Source organism: Sturnira hondurensis, unplaced genomic scaffold (assembly GCF_014824575.4).
Source record: "Sturnira hondurensis isolate 20B ecotype Veracruz unplaced genomic scaffold, ASM1482457v3 Scaffold0004136, whole genome shotgun sequence".
In the NCBI taxonomy this organism is placed as follows: domain Eukaryota; kingdom Metazoa; phylum Chordata; class Mammalia; order Chiroptera; family Phyllostomidae; genus Sturnira; species Sturnira hondurensis.
In genome coordinates, this window is record NW_028076767.1 from 20,897,338 (window position 1) to 20,916,170 (window position 18,833).

The 18,833-nt window shown below is 49.6% G+C and overlaps 1 protein-coding gene across 6 annotated transcripts in view; it reads left to right on the top strand.

Moving 5' to 3' along the window:
* CEP250 (centrosomal protein 250) overlaps positions 1 to 18,833 on the top strand; it is a 45,024-nt gene that overhangs the window by 5,330 nt on the left and 20,861 nt on the right. For 2 of the 6 annotated variants that reach the window (XM_037043938.1, XM_037043939.1), the window contains exons 2-18: positions 4,619 to 4,896; positions 5,362 to 5,418; positions 6,357 to 6,439; positions 6,665 to 6,830; positions 7,627 to 7,733; positions 7,981 to 8,232; positions 9,693 to 9,789; positions 11,141 to 11,242; positions 11,772 to 11,930; positions 12,411 to 12,589; positions 12,913 to 13,095; positions 14,491 to 14,635; positions 15,590 to 15,736; positions 16,768 to 16,998; positions 17,737 to 17,930; positions 18,154 to 18,281; positions 18,479 to 18,648. In XM_037043938.1, the coding sequence (XP_036899833.1) occupies positions 4,711 to 4,896; positions 5,362 to 5,418; positions 6,357 to 6,439; positions 6,665 to 6,830; positions 7,627 to 7,733; positions 7,981 to 8,232; positions 9,693 to 9,789; positions 11,141 to 11,242; positions 11,772 to 11,930; positions 12,411 to 12,589; positions 12,913 to 13,095; positions 14,491 to 14,635; positions 15,590 to 15,736; positions 16,768 to 16,998; positions 17,737 to 17,930; positions 18,154 to 18,281; positions 18,479 to 18,648 (2,586 nt within the window). In that variant the 5' untranslated portion in view covers positions 4,619 to 4,710. Of the gene's footprint in view, positions 1 to 4,618; positions 4,897 to 5,361; positions 5,419 to 6,356; positions 6,440 to 6,659; positions 6,831 to 7,626; positions 7,734 to 7,980; positions 8,233 to 9,692; positions 9,790 to 11,140; positions 11,243 to 11,771; positions 11,931 to 12,410; positions 12,590 to 12,912; positions 13,096 to 14,490; positions 14,636 to 15,589; positions 15,737 to 16,764; positions 16,999 to 17,736; positions 17,931 to 18,153; positions 18,282 to 18,478; positions 18,649 to 18,833 lie in introns of those variants that run through there. The other 4 variants (XM_037043940.1, XM_037043942.1, XM_037043941.1 and 1 more) reach the window with 4 other exon arrangements.

Below are 18,833 nucleotides of genomic sequence, written 5' to 3' on the forward strand. Positions count from 1 at the left end.
AGGGGAGAAAATTAGGCTCCACCTCTTGAAGGGAGAAGTGTCAAAGAATTTATGGGTCTATCTTCAAGCCACCACAGCAGGCAAGAGAGAGTGGCTTGGCTCGTGATGATGGTGGTGGTAAGAGGTTGAAAGTGATAGGACCTGGTAGAGTCACCAGGATTTACTGATGGATTGGTTGTAGGGTGTGGGGAAATGGAGGAAGTATGACTATAAGGCTTTTGTCTTCAGCAACCAGAAGGATGGAATTGCCATCTACTGAAACAAGGAAGATTGGAGGAGCAGGAGTTCACTCTTGGACAAATTAACTTTTTTTGTTTAGGTTCTATTTATTTATTTTTAGAGAGAGGGGAAAGGAGGTAGAATGAGAGGGAGAGAAACATTGATCAGCTGCCTCTTGCACGCCCCCAACGAGGGACCTGGCTCCCCACCTGGGTGTGTGCCCTGATGGGGAATGGAACTGGAGACCTTTTGGTTTGCAGGATGGTGCCCAAGCCACTGAGTCACACTGGCCAGGGCTGGATGAGTTAACATTGACATGCCTGTTAGACATCTATGCAGAGAAGTTAAATAGATGTCTGGATTTACTACAGGAATGTGACGTTACAGAGGGAAGTGTGGACCAGAGATGTAACACTGGGAATCATGGGGATATAGGTACTTTTTTTTTTTTAAATCCTTACTGGAGGACATTTTTTTCATTGCTTTTAGAGAGAGAGAACGGGGGAAAGGAAGGGAGAGAGAGGAACGTTGATGTGAGAGAGAAACCTCGACTGGTTGCCTCCCAAACGCTCTCAGAACCAGGATCGTAGGTGCCTGGACTGGGGATCAGGCCTGCAACCTAGGTATGTGCCCTGACCGGGAATCAAACCCGCAACCTTTCTTTTACCCAATGACACTCCCACCAACTGAGCCACACCAGCCAGGGATAGATGGTATTTTAAGTCCTGAAACTGGATGAGATTACCTAGGAAATAAAGGTAGATGGAGAAGAGATCCGAAGCCTGAGCTGTGGGGCCTCCAACTTTTAGATGTTGGGGAGATGAGGAGAGCCAGCAAAGGAGAATGAGGGGAGAGACCAGAGACGTGGGAGGGGTGAGAGAGAGAGGCCCCACATAAAGAGGTTTGTATAAGGAGCTGCATGTTAGTATTTTTTCTGAGGTAAGAAACAAATGGTCTCTGCAAACAAATACATATGGTTTCTTTGCTCAGGAAATAAAACATTTATACCCTCAAGTGTTTCTTTTTTTTGCTTTAAGTGACAAGTTCCATTTAACAACAGCTAATAGCAGTCCACATTTTAGTCCTCGCAGAATTTGCACCTCTACTCCAAGTTTAGGTGGTATTGCTTGTGTTTTAAGCTTTATTTAAATACTTCCCTTTGGAGTATTTTGAGCGAGGGGAGACTAAATACATAATCCATGTCACTCTCTGTCACTGTCCACCCTGGGTTCAGAGATGACTGCCCTTCCCAGTCTGGTTGCTGGCAAAAGTAGGAAGTTGGTCTTGTTCATTTCCGTGTCACCGGTGGACAGACTGCCTGATGATGACCTGGAATTCATGAGTGTTTGTGGGATACATCAGTGTCTGAAAGAAGGGATTCTTTTTTCTTTTCCTACAGTGATGGTAATGTCTATTCAGTGGTTTACAGTTTACAGAGCACAGTGGCGCCCATTATTCCATTTGAACGCAGTCCAGTCTGCTACAATTTGCCAACTACTGACCTTTTCCTTTTCTGAGAGACACAGAAACCTACCTTTTTTGGAGGTGTGCTAGTTTATTGTCTGGCTGTTCCGGCAGCCTGTTTGGAAAAGGGTGCTGAACTGCGCCTTGAGGAAGACAGAGCTAAATCTCAATTTCAGAAAGATGCCTGATGTAATGCTTCTCTGTTTTCTCCCTCTTTTTATTCTTGCTGTAAGGAATTTCAGTTTTATGGGGATTTTTTGTTTGTTTGAATCATAAAACACTGCAAATCACTTTTTAAATAAACTTTATTTCTTAGAACAATTTTAGATTTACAAAAACATTTCATAGTACAGAGAGTCCCCCATACCCTGCACCCAGTTTTGCCTATTAGTAGCATCTTACAGGAATATGGTACATTTGCTGCAATTTCAATTCATTTTTTTAAGTAAATGGAACATATAAATAAAATGGGAACAAAATGAGTTGCTTCATCTCTGTAAACTTCAGGCTTCTTTTTGTAAAATTAGAGGGTTAGACTACATTTATAAATTTATTTATTGCTTTGAGAGAGAGAGAAACACTATTTGTTATTTCATTTATGCATTCATTGGTTAACTCTTGTATGTGCCGTGACTGGGGATCAAACCCACAACCTTAGCATATCAGGGCGATGTGCTAACCAACTGAGCTCTCCGGCCAGGGAAGACTAAGTTTTTCAGTTTTTAAAAATTAAATACTTGTAGAGTAATTATCAGCTAAAATAAAATAATCATATAACCATTTTTTTTACTGAAGTAGTCCTATCATCTCAAATAATATTTACGTGTTAACAGCAGTCTTATCCTAAAAGAGGATTCTGGGAACTGTGGCATGGCTGCTTATACAGATACTAGGTTAAGCTCCATGAAATTATTCTTACAGGTTTTAAAAATGGGCACATAATTGGCAATTTCATTAGATTCAACCTCATTTGAGGGGTGGGGATTCAAAAGAGGGTAAGGGAGGCTTTGGGGCCTCCGAGACTCCCACTGTGTGCAAAAGCCTAGCCTGGTCCTCACGGTCCTCACGGTATTAGAAGAAAAAAGGCTCTTCAGGTCCCTTGGAGCAACTTGGTAGCTACTTTTGTTGTTGGTATGTGTTGGCAGGAAGAGCTGTTTCCCAGCAGGTTTGTGACTCCAATAAGCCCAGAGATCACGCCAGCGTTTTACTGAGCCGTGGGAGCTGGTTGATACAGCCTTGGTGCAAAGGAAGGGCAGGAAAGGAAGATGTTTGTAGAACAGGAAGGCTGCGGTATGAACCCGGTTTGTAGGCGAGGAAAAGGCAGCCTGGGGTATGGGTGCCACTGAGCCTTCCTGGGTGCCACTCAACACTGCCCACTTGATGCACTAAAACTGAGTTTTTCTCTGTAACTTTGTTGTAAGAAAAACACAGGCATAAGCGCAGTGACAAAGGACAACTGAAATGTGCTGTCAGTGTGAGGGAGGGAGGGAACAGGCTGGGGGAGCGGGTGGAGCCTAGTGAACTAAAGGGGACAGACGCTGCTGTTCAACTGCCGGAGGAGGTCGGGAGGCTGTTGCCTCCTGGGACTGTGGGTCAAGGGTCACTAACTATTCTGACTTTCCAGAAATGTGAATTCTTATGTGGATTTTCCCAATGGTAAATGTTGGCCCCTGATTTGGATTCTTAAAAATTCTCTGTATGAGCCACACAGTGGCTGAAAACAGCCATCAGGCCACCTCTGTAACCTCTGGCCAAGGGTTTTGATCTGCCCGGAGTAAGGCCCGCCCGCACGTCTTCATTACGCTTTGTCGAGAACCTACTGATGACTAAAATGAGTCAGTCTTTGCCTTTGAGTCACTCACAGATCAGTAGAGGAGATGGACAAATAATGATAAAATGTAATATGGACATTGTATTTTCTCTCTACGTGTATTATATAAAATATTTGTGTTCTATAATATTATGTGACATAATGCTCTGTGTGTGTGTGTGTGTGTGCACGTGCGTGTGTCTGGGAGGACATGATAGGAAATGACATTTGAGCCAGGGTGCGGGAGGTTAACAGCTGATTCATCAAAGGGCTCTGGGGCCATTTTCTTGATAAGTGGTTGAAAATACAGATATCTCTCAATCCTGCTGGTGGGAGTCTCAGAGAACTTTAACCTATCTCCCTCCCCCCAGGTTACTGGATGTGTTTTAAAGGCTTAAGCAACTTAGAGGCCATGTAGCTGGGAACCCTCCTTCCTGGACGAGAAGTCTGGAAGGGAGTGGCATGCCCAAGGTCGCAGAGCCCTCTAGAGGCAGAGCTCGGACTCACACCTAGAACTCTTCCTGAGCACCATGCCTCCCCTCTCCTGGGAGCACCTAAAGCTCTCTGGTTAGGTCCACCTTCCCAGCCTGCAGGTGGCCCCCTGCCCTGTTTTGGCCCAGCTCCCCATCGGGGAGGCACGTTTGCCCTCCTGCTGAAGCTGGTTCCTTCTTCCCTCTCTCTGTGGGATCCCCTGACTGAAATGCCTGCTACCTGCATTTCTTTGTCAGCGAGTCAGACTACTCGAATTCAAATCCCTGATCAACCAAATGCCAACTGTATGAACTAGGACAATTTACTTAACTGTTCTAAACCTCAGCTTCCTCATCCTCTTGGCCTACTGCAGAGTTCCAAAAGGCATGCCAGGAAACACTAGTCCTGGCATGTCTTTGAACTTGTCCTGTGAACTTGTTTCATGGTCAAATAAATTGAGGAGATGTTGCTCATCAAAGCCCCCCTTACAGACAGGGGTGCATCTTAGTATTTTAGAGGCTCTGAGAGGTTATGTAGTGGAGGAACCTGTTTACTTTATCCAGCTCAGCTTTGTCAGATTTAATGAGTATTTGCTGAATAAATTTGAGTCTTGCAGGCAGTCCTTTTAACTCCACTGTGTGCTTTGGTCCCCAGCTCAGGAGGAGGTTCAGGTGGCACAGCAATGCTTAGAGACCCTACTGGGAGCGAACAGCCTAGGGGCCTGTGAGTACCTGCCTGGTGCCTCCATGGAGACAGGAGGCCCTGGGTTGCACAGTATGAAGCCCCAGTCACTGCAGCTGGTGCTGGAGGAGCAGGTGCTGGCGCTGCAGCAGCAGATGGCAGAGAACCAGGCAGCCTCCTGGCGGAAGCTGAAGAGCTCCCAGGAGGCCCAGCAGAGGCAAGCAGTCCTTGTGAGGAAGCTGCAGGCCAAGGTGAGGCAGCTGCCCTTTCAGGGAGGGGTTAAGAGGAGCATACCTCTTAGAGCTGGGTGCTAAGGTGGAATTAGGGTTGTAGAAGACAGAACCATGTGGTGGGAATGTCCCAGACAGCCTCTCTTTTAAGACTCCCAGTACTCCGTGATATATATATTATCTCCCTTTTGAAGATGGTCTTTGCAAGGGTTAAACTATTGGCCTAGGTTTGCTCCCCTAGTTGAGAGCTAGGACCCACCATGGGGTTTCTGGTTCCAAAGCCCATGCTGTTGCCTTTAATACAAGAGCTGTAGAGAAAGTGTTATTTTGCTGCCCACATAGAAACTATACAACGTCTGGCCTTACCTCAATATCATCACCCAGTCGCCTGTTCACAGCAGGTTTGCCCAGGATTCTCGGGGCCTTTGGTTTGGGCGGTTTGTACCAGCTGTGCCCACTGCTCACATCCCCCTCGGTTTGCTTCAGGTGCTGCAGTACCGGAGCTGGTGCCAAGAGCTGGAGAAGCGGCTAGAAGCCACTGGGGTGAGTGAGGCTGTTCTGCGCTCCCCCCAGCCCTGGGCCCTCAGTGAACACACTTGCTAGGCTTCGCCTGCTGAGAGGGGCTATGTGTGATAAGGTGGTGTTTGGGAGAAGCCTCTCTTTCTTCAGCCCCCAAGAGCTTTATCACACAGATGCCCTCATTGGACCTAGCTAGTCCTAGCCTGTCGGTTTCCAACCCTTGGCTCTCTAAGGACAAAATGCGGCTTCAGGAGACTTAATCAGACTGGCGGGGTTTTGGAATCAGGGGGAAGAAATGCGTTTTTCCTCCAGAAGGTGTCAGTGTTTATCTGTCGTAGAGAGATGTGCCCTTGCAGGCCTGAAAAACATGTTTGTGGCAGAGGGCTTTGTGTGTGCTGCTGGCTGGGTAGAGCTGGCTTTGAAAGACTCACTGGCCTTTGTTCCAGCTCCCTCTCAGCACCTTCTCACATTCCCCGCCGAAAAGTTCTCTCAGAGGAAGGAAGAAGCAAAACTTCCTGAGTACTGGTCTCTGTAGGCCAGGCGCCATCAGGCATTGTCATATAACTGTGGTCACTTAATCTGCAAAGCAGCTATCTGAGGGGAATGCTAGCACCTTCATTTTTTAGGTGAAAATGTTGTGGTTCAAAGTTAACTACCCAAGGTCCAAAAATTAGGGTGGTAGAAGTTAAGGCCATCAGTTCAAGATATATCTCATGCTTTTTAGGTTGAAAGTTCTTTTTACTGCCAAATGCCGCCTTTCAGGAGAAGTCACAGGTTCACTTTTGGACAGAGAGAGATGCAATGGACTTACTTTCAGGACGCAGTAATTGAGAAAAGAAGTATAATGTTAACAAAGGGGAGAAAGAATTTTTAAAAGGCAGCTTCTGTAGAAGGGGACATCAGGGAATTGGTCTGAGCGATGTTCTCTGGAGGTAAATAGGGTTTGTCTCTGTCCGGCTAAGGGACCGATCCCCCAGAGGTGGGAAAATGTGGAGGAGCCAAACCTGGAACAGCTGCTCATCCGATTGGAGGAGGAACAACAGAGGTGATGGGCCCCAGATTCTCTGGCCTGGGTGCTTGGCCAGTGGGTGGAGAAGGCTGATGGGAAACCTCTGTCCCGAGGGCTAACATGGATTGCAAACACGGGCTTTCAGCCTTAGCCTTCCAGTCTTGGCAATGGAAAATTCCAGGGGTTGTCATATGACTCCAAGAAGTCCACGGCTGGACCAGACCTTTATTTTGCACTTGCCCCTACGCCTCCCCAGTGCAGGTGTGAGAGTCTAGCAGAGGTGAACACCCAGCTTCGGCTGCACATGGAAAAATCTGACGTGGTAAACAAAGCGCTTCGGGAAGATGTGGACAAATTGACAGTAGATTGGAGCCGGGCCCGGGATGAGCTAATGAGGAAGGAGAGCCAGTGGCGGATGGAGCAGGAGGTAGGAGGAGGGCCAGGGGGCTGGGCCTCTGCGCACTACCCTGGTCAGTGAGGGTTTACTGTGCGACTTGGGTGGAAGCCAGGCTGTCATCCCAAAGTCTGTGACCACCCTTACCACTCATGCTGGCAGCTGCCCTGCTTGGGCTGTCAGCTTAGTTCTGCCCTCACCTGCTCAGTGGAGGTTTTGCTGGCAGATGACATGACACTCAAAGCCACTCTGTTCCTGAGGAACTGACTAGCTTAGGTTTTAGTTGGATCTGACAGCTTACTGGCTCCCGTCTGCAGGTCTGCATGTGTGGATGCTAAGGAGGTGGCTGTTGGAATTGAAGGGGGAAGAAAGATCAGATGCAGGCTGTAGGGAATTTTCAGATCTCAGCTAAAGGGTACTAATGTTTTCTGAGCCTTTGCTCTTTGTGCTAGGTATTATGCCAGGTGATTTACATATGTTATGTCATTTAATCCTTACTGTAAGTCTGGTAATAGTGGTAATAGATCCCATTTGTTGAGCAGCTACTGTTTATTCTTTTCTAATGTAACTCAGAGGAAGGCAGGCCGTAAATCCCACATATCCAGGCCACATATCCAGGCCACATACCCCAGGCCCTTGGACCTCTTGAATCCCTCTGCTGGCTTTATTAAGCTCTTCAGCACAACTTGAGTATAGACACCCACTGATAAGCTATCTCCCGTGAGTCCCTCCTTCCCTCCCCGCAGTAGTCAGCAGGAATCCAAGACTCCTGTGTTGGCAAAAGATAGCCCTCTGCCGTTTGGTATGACCTGGGTTTCTGTACACACAGTTCTTCAAGGGTTACCTGAAAGGGGAGCATGGTCGCCTTCTCGGTCTATGGCGGGAGGTGGTGACCTTCCGACGCCACTTCTTGGAGATGAAGTCAGCCACTGACAGGTTAGTGGGGCATTGAGAAGGGAGGGGGTTTGCCTCTACCATTCTGGACTTAGGAGAATGGGCTGCTGTTGAAGGGGTCAGATGATGGAGAGCCGGGCTTGTGGGAGGGGGGAGTAGGTGGGTTGATGGGGAGGAGTGGCGTTACTGGATTCAGGTGATTTCTCCCAGACCTGCTTCTCCCGGGGCCAAACCCCCATGCTCCTTTCCTGGTTCCTATGGAGTCTGCTCTTTCCTTGCCTGCACCCAGAGACCTGACGGAGCTCAAGGCCGAACATGTGAGGCTCTCAGGATCCCTACTGACCTGTTGTCTGCGCTTGACTGTGGGAACACAGCCTCGGGAATCTGATGGACCTGGGAGACTGGATGGGAGTGAGCCAGCCCAGCTGCTGCTGCTCCTAGCCAAGACCCAGGAGCTGGAGAAGGAGGCCCATGAGAGGAGCCAGGAGCTGATGCAGCTGAGGAGTCAAGGCGATCTGCAGAAGGCTGAGCTTCAGGACCGGTGAGATGGGTGGGGTCCTGGCAGGGGTCAGTAAGGAAAAGTTGACTCCTGCAGGGTGTTAGAGATAGGTCGAGGAGATGTGAAGGGCATTCCTCGCAGGAAAAGGGAAGGAGGTGTGACAGAAGGAGTCTAGTTTGAAACCCAGTGCCACAGCGGCGGCCATGTCACTGCCCTCTGCTCTCTCTGAGTGTCTTGCAGCCAAGTTTCTTGCCTGTTGACTTGCAGAGCCAGCTATGTCTCTGTCCTGTACCAGCACCAGGCTATTTGCCGTTCCCACCCCAGCCAAGCTCTTCCATGCTTTGCTGCCATTGTACGTGCTGACCTTAGCCTGTAATGCCTCCTTCCCTTCTCTCTCTGCCTTATCCTTTAAGAGATAGTTCAAGTGTCACCTCTTCTGTGAAGCCTTCTCTGACCTCGGTGGCCTGGTAAAACCAGTGGCCTGGTAAATGCCTGGATATGGTGTTTTGACCTGCTTGTATTGATCTCATTCTATCTTGTTGGTTATTTAATTTCATTTTTTGGTTAGGCACTTCTATTTTTTTGATTATAATAAAATAGATTTTTTAAAATGATAAGGGTAGAGACATAAGCCAAGAGATTTATGAACTTTGAATCTCTGGGCAAAATTCAGTTTAGACCCCATGGCCAGAGTTGTATCACCACCTGCTGGTGGGGTTTATAAATTGCAGTTTGTTTTGTTAAGCCACCAGGAAGCACCACAGGGACGGTCTCAGTAAGTTTTGTGTCTCTAGTGCTTTGCACTTCGTCTGCCGTGTAGTAGACAATAAGTGTTTGTTGAATGACGTAATAATTAAACAAATGACCATGCAGTGAGTTAAAGCACTTAACAGTTGGTACAGAATAAATTATTAAGACCTTAAAAAAAATTTAGACTCCTGGGTGGCATTACTTCAAGAAATATTTACTTAGCCACCCATGTAACACCAGGCGCTGAGCTCCAGGGCATAGTGTTAAAGCGATAAAGGCGTACGGCGATTTTCCTGATCTTGGAAATTAATATCAGGGAGGTCTACCATAACCTTCCCCACGTTGCCCCTCCTTTTTCCCTATGCGAGTAAAAACCTTGGGCTGGAGGGACCTTGGGACTATCCCCTGTGGCAATTCTGATGTTCTTATTGACTTCAGGGTGCTTGACTTCAAGATCAAGCGGGGCCTGGAAGGGCCTGGGCCAGGGCTGACCTTCAGCTCTCAGGCCCCCAGACACGCGCTCCAGCCCTGAGATGTGGTAAACCCCTGCATGTGTCTGAGTGGCTTTTGGCTTCCCCCCAGTTTACAACTGTAGTGCCCTGCCGTGTTCGGGGAGTGCAGTGGCCGGGGGCACCCGGGACTTTGGGGGGGCTACAGTGGGAGTGTCTGTGCTGGGGACGGCGTGTGCTGCACAGTGGCTCTGTGCCCATTAGTGGGCTGCCCAGGTGACAACGCTGTGCTCTTCTCTGCAGGGTGACCGAGCTCTCCGCTCTTCTGTCCCAGTCTCAGAAGCAAAATGAAGATTATGAAAAGATGGTAAAGGCTCTGCGAGAGACTGTGGAGGTCCTGGTACGTGACCCTCTGTTTTGGAAAGGAACTGGGGGCGGGGGCCCGTAGACACCTTGTCCTTCATGTACAGGTGGTACAGGGTACCAGTTAAATCTTTCCCGATGAAATCCCCTGAAGCTGAAAAGTAAATTTTGGCTGACTCTGAAAATTAATTAAACTCATTCATGTATTCATTCAAGAAATAGTGACTATCTACTATCCCTCCCGCATTCCCGAGAAGACTACAATGGTAAATGAAGGCGGCGTGTCCCTAGCAGAAAGAGCGGGACACGCACTAAGAGGAACATCGGCAAGTCGAGAAGGGGCTGTGTGGAGAAATCAAACCTAGTCATAAGGGAAGCGACTGAGGAGTGTGGCGAGGTTAGCCCGGAGGGAGGGACTTGAGGAAGCCACAATGGCTGCCTTCATGTATCTGAAGGACTGACCCTGGGGAAAAGAGTTGACTTGTTTAACGTTTTCCAGATGGGCACAAGCAACGTCAGTGACTGGGAGTAACTGGGTGGTAGGGCTTGACCCACAGCTAGAGCTGTCCAGGCATTGAACAGCGTGCCTTCGGAAGGAGTGAGGTTTGTGACATTGGCCTAACACCTGCCGGAGCTGTTACCCGAGGGATTCTCTCAGGCTGGGCATGAGAACCTCTGGCTTGGTCCCACATGCCCTTTCATCTCTAAGAATGTTCAGATCTCCGGTTTTAGGCAGATCCTGGACTCATATCCATGTGCACACACCGAGTCTTCTCATCCAAGCTGGGATCAGCTGGGAGCTAGACATGTGTGTGCCTTTTTGGTTCCTGTTTGTCAGGAATTTACAAATTTTCAAATGCCCGCAGGGCCCAGATGAGGCAAATGAGTGAAGAATTCTGGCTTTTCCTGTGCTGGCATATTTAGTTTTCAGTATAGGGGACTCTTGGTCTCAATATTAAGGAAACAAGGAGGAGTGGCAGGGACTGCAGGACCCTGAAGAATACGTATGGCACCTGGTATCCATTGCCCAACTTCAGTAAATTATTGCCATGTAGGAATGAGGGCCATTGTGGCCCATTTGTTAACTTTTTGAGAAGCCAGAAATTCAGATCTCAATTCATAAAATCTCTCAATTTTGTGCATGTTGGTTCAACAAAACGTCCCTGCAGGTCTGTGTCTGTAGGCCTTCACCAATACCAAAAGCTGGGGGGAGGGGGAGGAAATCTTGAGTCTTGTAGTATGTTGCTAGCTTTGGGGCTAGAGGTTTCTCTGGTTTAACCTTACGTCTCAAGCGTCAAGTTTTTGTTTAGAGACAGTAGCCATCCTCCAATGACGGCTCACGTTTATTGAGTGTTTGGCTGTTCAGCCGTATCATGTTCCCTGTTCAGGAGACAAACCATGCAGAGTTCGTGGAACACGAGGCATCTCTCAGCAGGAACGCCCAGGAGGAGACGCTGTCTTTACAGCAGCTGATCAAGGACATAACCCAGGTACCGGTGAGCCTCCTGCTCAAGGTCGCCAGGCCACAGCTGTGCCTCCTCCCCAGGCCTCCAGGCGCTCTCGGTGGTGCCTAGATTTCCACTCTGGGGTGTTCAGACTCGGGGTCTTGTGGGAATGATTTCCCTGAGCGTAGTACCTGGAGCCTGGAACCTACTGGGTCACTAAGCATTCATGTGTTCCCACTGCCTGCTGGAACAGGCCCTCTTTCTTATTGCCAGCTGTAATTCTCAGGCCAGTGTCTGGATTCTGGGCTGCATTGCCTCAAATGCCTCTTCTTCACTTCTCCATTTGTTATCACGTCACAGAGTACTCTGGCCTTGTTGCTAGTCCTAGGTTTCGGTGACACGGTGAAGAGTTGAAGGAACCACCTTTATTTGACCTTAGACACCCTCCTCCCACTCCCCAGGGAGAGGACCCAGGAAGGAAAACATTGGGTTTGTCCCAGCTGTAGTGTCCGTCCCCTGTACGGACTCCAGGCCTTGGCTACTAGGATGGTGACCCTGATGTGTTGGGTTTCAGGTTATGGTGGAAGAGGGGGGCAGTCTGTCCCCAGGCTCTGGGCATGAGAGCACCTTGGAGTTGGACTCCAGTGGCTTCCCCCAGTTTGACTCCCGGGACCCAGACAAGGCCGTCACTCTGGTGCGTTCAGTGATGACTCGGAAACGCCAGGCAGTGCAGGTGAGGACCCCAGCGTTCCCTCAGCCACAGGGGTGGTATCGAAAGTGACTTGTGTCCAGGGACCCTCCTAGCCTGGACGGCCCCTTTCTGTATGTTGACCAGTCATGAGGTGTTTTTGTCAACCCCCAAAGTGCCCAGTAGAACCTCTGTGTCTGCCCAGCTGCACTTGTGGGTGACGGGCACACTCTGTGCTAGTGAATGTACAGATTGGCAGCAGGAGCCCTGGGAGGGCATGGGTGGGTGTTCCCCAATTCTGAGGGTTTCCCCCAACACTGTACATTTGAAGAGGATGAACTCTGAGACTCTAGGAGGCACAGAAGCCCAGTAACCTCTAATTTTCTCAACTGGTCACATCTCCTTAGCTTACCCGTGTTGCAGCAGCCCCTGCCCCCTTGCCAAGCCCTATGTTCAGGCTTCCAGCATCCCTCTTTTCCCTGCCCTCTTGTTCACCATCTCACTTCTGTTACTGTCCCTCCACAGGACCTAAGGCAGCAGCTTTCGGGCTGTCAGGAAGCTATGAGCTTCTTGCAGCAGCAGCATAATCAGTGGGAGGAAGAGGGCGAGGCCTTGAGACAGCGGTTACAGAAGCTCACTGGGGAGCGGGACACTCTGGCAGGACAGACTGTGGATCTCCAGGGAGAGGTGGACTCGCTCAGCAAGTGAGCAGGGGGTCGCTCATTCCACCCTTCCTCCCCAGGCTCGTCCTCTCCTGGTCATTTACCCTCTCCCATCATGTTGCTGCTTGGCTGACCTGCTGTCCCTGAAGCCCAGGGCTACTCAGGGTTGCCTTGCTTTGTGCTCTACTTGTTCCTGCTCACTCAGTTTTGGGTTCTTGTGATGATTAAAAAAAAAGTTTTCTGCTCTAAAGGGAAGGTGAGATGTTTAAAGGAAACAGATGTCTTTGTCCTTTGATCCTGTGATGTCTGTTTCCAGGAAGGACTCTAGGTTCCAAGTTCTCTGCTCATCTTTGGTCTCCTTCCAGGGAGCGAGAGCTCCTGCAGAAGACCAGGGAAGAGCTGCAGCAGCAGCTGGAGGTGCTGGAGCAGGAGGCATGGCGCCTGCGAAGGACGAACATGGAGCTGCAGCTTCAAGGGGACTCTGCTCAGGGCGAGAAGGAGGAGCAGCAGGAGGTGCTGCACCTGGCTGTCCGTGAGAGGGAGCGCCTGTGAGTGCGACCTGTCCCCTCCTCATGGTGTCTTGATCTTCCCATCCATTCCACACCCTTCTCCACCCACTGCCCTCGCTTAGAGAGTTGAAGAAATTGAACCTAGAAATTGAAAACTGGTGTGCATTCGGTTCAGATTAGCTTGCTGCTCCTTCCTTTGCAGAAAAATGAATACAGAAAGTTCATCCAGGCTTTGCCCAGCAGCCTTAAGGAATGAGGCACTGTGGGAGACACAGGAGTAAATAAGACTCAGGCCCTAATCTCAAGCAGTTTGCAGCGTGATAGGGAAGACAAAGAAGTAGCTGTGGCATGAGGGCAGGTGAAGTATGAGCTAAGTAGAGTTCCAGGCCGGGTCCTTCAGGAGCATAGGAGTAAGAGTTAATTGTTGAAAGCTTTGTGGAGGAGAGGGTAGCCTTTGGGCTGGGCTGGACATGTTTTGATTTATAAAGAGTGGGAGAAGGGCTAAAGGAACAGACGAGCAACAGAAAGGAGGCAGGGAGGCTCATGGCATGTTCAGAGCAGCCTGGGCTGGCTAAAAGGCAGGACTTAGCCTGGGAAGGGATGGGAAACAAGCTGGTCAGGAAAGGGAGTTCCAGAGTAAAGGCACCCAGCTCATCTGTAAAAAGCAAGGCCTTTCAAGCTGGGCAAAAGCTTGGTGCAAGTTATGGCCCAGCCACTTGGACAGATTGCTTTCTTTGTAAAATAAGGGCGATAATATTTACCCTGAAGAGCCGTTGGGCAGATTAGAGAAATATTTTGCAAAACGCCAACACAGAGCCTTGTAGTTGGTAGGTTTTGAGTAGCTGGTGGCAGGGACTGTACCGTCCTTCCCCGCACCCCGCCTCCTTGCACCCGGTAGGTGCAAACGGGGGAATCTCGAAGGGTTGCCGTAAGGATCATGGCTTGTGCAAGGAGTGGGTCTTCCTGTACCAAGGAGAAGAACTGACAATCCACAGAAATAAGTACATGTTTTTAAATCGAATTTGTTGGAATTGATAATACTTTTATCAATATTTATGTGACTCAAAAGCCAAGACTATTTAAAAAGACATGTGCAGAGAAAGTCTTTCTCCCCTCTGCTTCATTCACCCCATTTCCCTTCCTTCTGTAGGCAATCATTTAAATTAAGTTCTTGGTTATCTTTCTTTCCAGTGCTGACTTTACGCAAATTCTGTGTAATTCTTATTTCCCCCCATTTCTTGCAGAAAAGGTGGTACATTACATTCACTGTTCTGTACCTTGCTTTTTTCCAATTTATATGTCATGGAGATCTTCATCAGTTATTCTTTTTTGTGCATATCAAAGGTTTCTGTAACAGCAGTTATATTCCTGTTGCCCTTTGGGGTGTGGCCACTCCCTAAGATTTCCTCTAGCCCCCTCTCCTTCCCACCTTAGTCAGGAGACACTGGCGGGCCTGGAAGCTAAACAGTCCGAATCACTCAGTGAACTGATCACTCTTCGGGAAGCCCTGGAGTCCAGTCGCCTGGAAGGAGAGCTGCTGAGGCAAGAGCAAAGAGAAGTGGCCTTGGCGCTGGCGAGGGTGCGTAGGCCTCCCCCTCCCCTGCTGGGTGGGTGGGCCGCTTCGGAAGTTGTGTTTCTAGGAAAAGGTTATGCAACCTGGCTCAGTCTTCACCTGCAGCCATGACCCTTTATATTTCTGGCTTCATTTACTAGTCTCTGCTTTTGGGTTCTTTCTCTCCCAACATACTCTCTATATTGAAATTAGAATAGTTTTCTGAAGTAGAAGTCAGTTATGTCAGTCTCTTTTCTAAAACCACTTAAAGGCTTCTTGGCTCCTTGGTGCGGCATTCAAAGCCCTTTGCCCCCTGCCCCAAACAGTTGCTAGTCTCCCCTTCGTTCCACACTCCTGTCCTAACTCCCCATGTGCCTTTACTCCCGCCACAGAGCACTGACTGCAGTCGGTTCCACCGTGTTCTTTCGCGACTGCTACTTGGCATGCGTTAGGTTCTTCCTCTTACCCGGACTGCTTCTTTCCTCCCCCTTTAACTGCAACCATTCCTCATTTTGGTGGTAGCCTACTTAATTGTCAGCTCTTCTACCCTTTCTGACTCTCCCACTCTGAGTCTGTGCTTTGTCTGAGTGCCCAGAGCCTCTGTGCTTGCGTCGTCTGCAATGTCCCTACAGCTGCGGTTGTTCACACGTCCCCGTGTCTGTGCCTTCGTACTGTGAGCTCCTGTCTCACTCCTCAGTGAACAAGGAAACGAATGAAGTCCCTGAACAGGTTTAGAAAAGAGGCTGACACAATCAATTTAGACTTCAGAAAACCATTTTCATTCCAGTACAGAGACGGTATATTGGGAGGAAAGAATGAATGAAGGGAGATCTTGTTCAGAATGTGACGGAGGGAACGGAGTGTTAACTGATCTCCGCACAAGGAGAGCAGCAGGTGTTGGAGTTGTGCTCGGTGTGAGCTGCTGCCTGCTGCCGGACGGAAAACTGCGAGGAAGAAACCTTGAACTCTCTTTGTGTTTAGGCAGAACAGTCCATTGTGGAGCTGTCAAGTTCTGAGAACAGCCTGAAGGCTGAGGCGGCTGACCTTCGGGCTGCAGCTGCCAAGCTCAGTGCCTTAAATGAGGCTTTGGCCTTAGATAAAGTTGGGCTGAGCCAGCAGCTTCTCCAGGTGAGCAAAGATTTTTTTGGTGCACAGGGTAGGGCGGGGCCCTGACTGAGGGTCAGCCAGTGGCAGATGAAGCTGAGGCCTAGGACGAGAAAGAGTCCTTAAAATAAATCAGCCTGAGACAGATCAGCTCCCAAACGTGGTCCTGAAGTGAGCAGAAGGAGCATTTACAGTGCAGAGGGCAGACTACATGGACTGGGCTTAGCGAGGGGGCGGTTTTTAATCGTCCCCTCCCACACCTTTCACCCACCTTTGGGATTTAGAGTGAAATCAGCAGGGCTAGGAAGGAGCCCCATGCCCTTAGGAAGGAAGACTAGGTTTTTATTTTATTTATTTTTTTAGAGAGAGGGGAGGGAAGGAGAGAAAGATCCTTGTGGGAGAGAAACATTGATCGTTGCCTCTAGTACATGCCCCAACTGGAGACCGACCCCGCAACCCAGCCTTGCGCCCTGACTGAGACTTGCTGCTTTGCAGAACGATGTCCAACCAATTGGGCTATACCTGTCAGGACTAGGTTTTTATTTTTTAAATTTATTTTTATCAGTATAACAGTTTATTAGCAAACATATGACACCTCTAGATCCCAGCACATATGGGATCTTATGTAATAAACATCACAAATTTAGGAGGACTCAGTTTTTAATCCTGTTGCACAAGATACCAGCAATCACCAGGACAGGATCTGCTGAAGCGCCCAAGTTTGAGAGTCTTCTCTAGAAGACAAAGGGTCAAAGTTGCAAAGTTAACACCTCTGCGATACCCATTCCCTGGAGCCCCAGAAATCTTCACTGTTTTCTTAATCTGGATTTTTTGAGAGTAGGATTTGGCCTTTTTTATCCCAAGCCTCAGTCCATCCAGTACCTGGAACATAGGCACGAGACCAAATGAATGCACAGTCCCCACTCCCCACCCTTATAAGCACTCCTGTTCTTATTTGGAGAATAGGTTCATATCTCTCATGGATTTCTGTCTCAGCACTTGGTCTCTAACCTGTGCCCCTTTGTCTTTGGTGCCCTTCCCTTGCTGGTCAGTAGTTAGAACAGGACAACCAGTCTGTGTGCTGCAGAATGGAGGCCGCAGAGCAGGCGAGAAGCGCCCTGCAGGCGGGCCTGGTGGAGGCTGAGCGGAGCAGGGAAGCCCTGTGGGAGACGAACACTCACCTGGAGGCTCAGCTGCAGAAGGCGGAGGAGACCAGGGCTGAGCTGCAGGCAGACCTCAGAGGCATCCAAGGAGAGAAGGAAGAACTTCAAGAGAAACTAAGTGAGGTAAGGGAAAATGCAGACCATCACGTTAAGGGTTAATACGTGCTCATTGTAAAACACTGCAGAAATGATTCAGAAGGACAAAGTCTTTCTTCCTAGAAATGACCAGTGTTGCTAGTTTGGGGTATACCTTCCCGTTTTTAAAAAGAATTCCTACAGAAATCCTTCAGTGATTCCCCACTGCTGCATACCCTCCAGTTTGATTTACATGTTCCTATGTACATTTCAACCACCTCACCCTTCGTACTGTATCATAATTATCTGTTTACACGTCTGCATCATTCGATCAGAAGCTCCTTGAAGGCAAGGCTGTGTTATTTGTTTCTGTTCTCCAGCTTTTAGTGCAGTGCCTACCACAGAGCAAGGGCTCAGTAAGTTTTTCTGAACTAACGACCAGATTCAAAGGTCAGCTTTCTCCTCCATCAAATGTCTTATTTCCCTAAGAATTACATGCGATGTCCCTTCTCAGAGTCCCTTTCTCAGGGCCCTGATCACTTTCTTTCTGGTAGAGGTAGGTGCCCTAGCACAGGGTCTTGCTCAAAGGAGAGCATGCTTCCTGGGCTGGGGGCTCTATGGGTTGAGCGGGAAATACCTGAATACCACACTGGGTATGCGTGGGCAGTGCCCAGGGCTCACAGAGCTGGGTCCAGAATCCCTGAGCAGCCATCAGCCCAAGCCCATGGTAGTAACTCTGAGGGGAACCCGCGCCTGCTCTCTATCTCACCAATTTCTTCCCCCCAGGCTCGTCACCAGCAAGAGGCAGCCTCGGCTCAGCTGGAGCAGCTGCATCAGGACACGAAGCGACTGGAAGACGTGCTGGCCCGGGAAGTCCAGGAGAAGGAGGCCCTAGTACGGGAGAGGGCGGCGCTGGAGGTGCGGCTGCAGGCTGTGGAGCGGGACCGGCAGGACCTCTCTGAGCAACTTCTGGGGCTCAGGTAGGGCCCAGGCCCAGTTCAGCCAAGGGCAGAGAGAGCTTTGCAAGGCGAAGGGTAGCCAGGCGAGGTTCCCTGCCTAACCTGCGTGGGTTCTTCACGAGTTATGAATTTGTCATTGCCCCGCTAACTTCTCCAGGTAGCCAGTACTTAGAACCCAACTCCTCTGAAGGAAGGGTAAGGGGCTTGATGGGTAAGAACTCTTCCTGATTCCGGCACCCGACAGCTCAGCCAAGGAGCTCCTGGAGAGCAGTCTGTTCGAGGCCCAGCAACAAAATTCTCTGATAGAGGTCACCAAGGGGCAGCTGGAAGTCCAGATTCAAACTGTCACTCAAGCCAAGGAAGTAATCCAAGGTGAGAGCCCAACTGGGATGGGCATGCCCCATTCCATGGGGATGTTGACAGCCAGGAAGGCAGTGGGGAGCTATTAGAATTCCTTCTCCAGCCAGGCCCAGGGTCTCTGAGATGGGAGTTGCTCATGAGGTCTGGGGAGAGGAGTAAAAGGAGGAGGGGAGAGGCTCAGAGGCCAGATCCTGTCCCTGGCATCTTAGGGGAAGTGAGGTGCTTGAAGCTGGAACTGGACACTGAACGGAGCCAGGCAGAGCAGGAGCGGGAAACAGCAGCCAGACAGCTGGCCCGGGCTGAGCAAGAGGGGCAGACTGCCCTGCAGCAGCAGAAGTCAGCCCATGAGGAGGAGGTGAAGCGGCTCCAGGAGAAATGGGTAGGTGGTGGGTGTGGCGGGGGTGGGGGGTGGGAGAGGCAGACCTGGCCTCCGTTTACTGAGTGCGCCTCCTGCTGGCTCTTGGTCCAGGTGTTAACCACTCACAAGAGTGAAATCTGAACAGGACTAGCCTGGTTACCAAGGTGAAGTCTCCAGCTTCTAGGAGAAGTGCAAACTAGAAATAA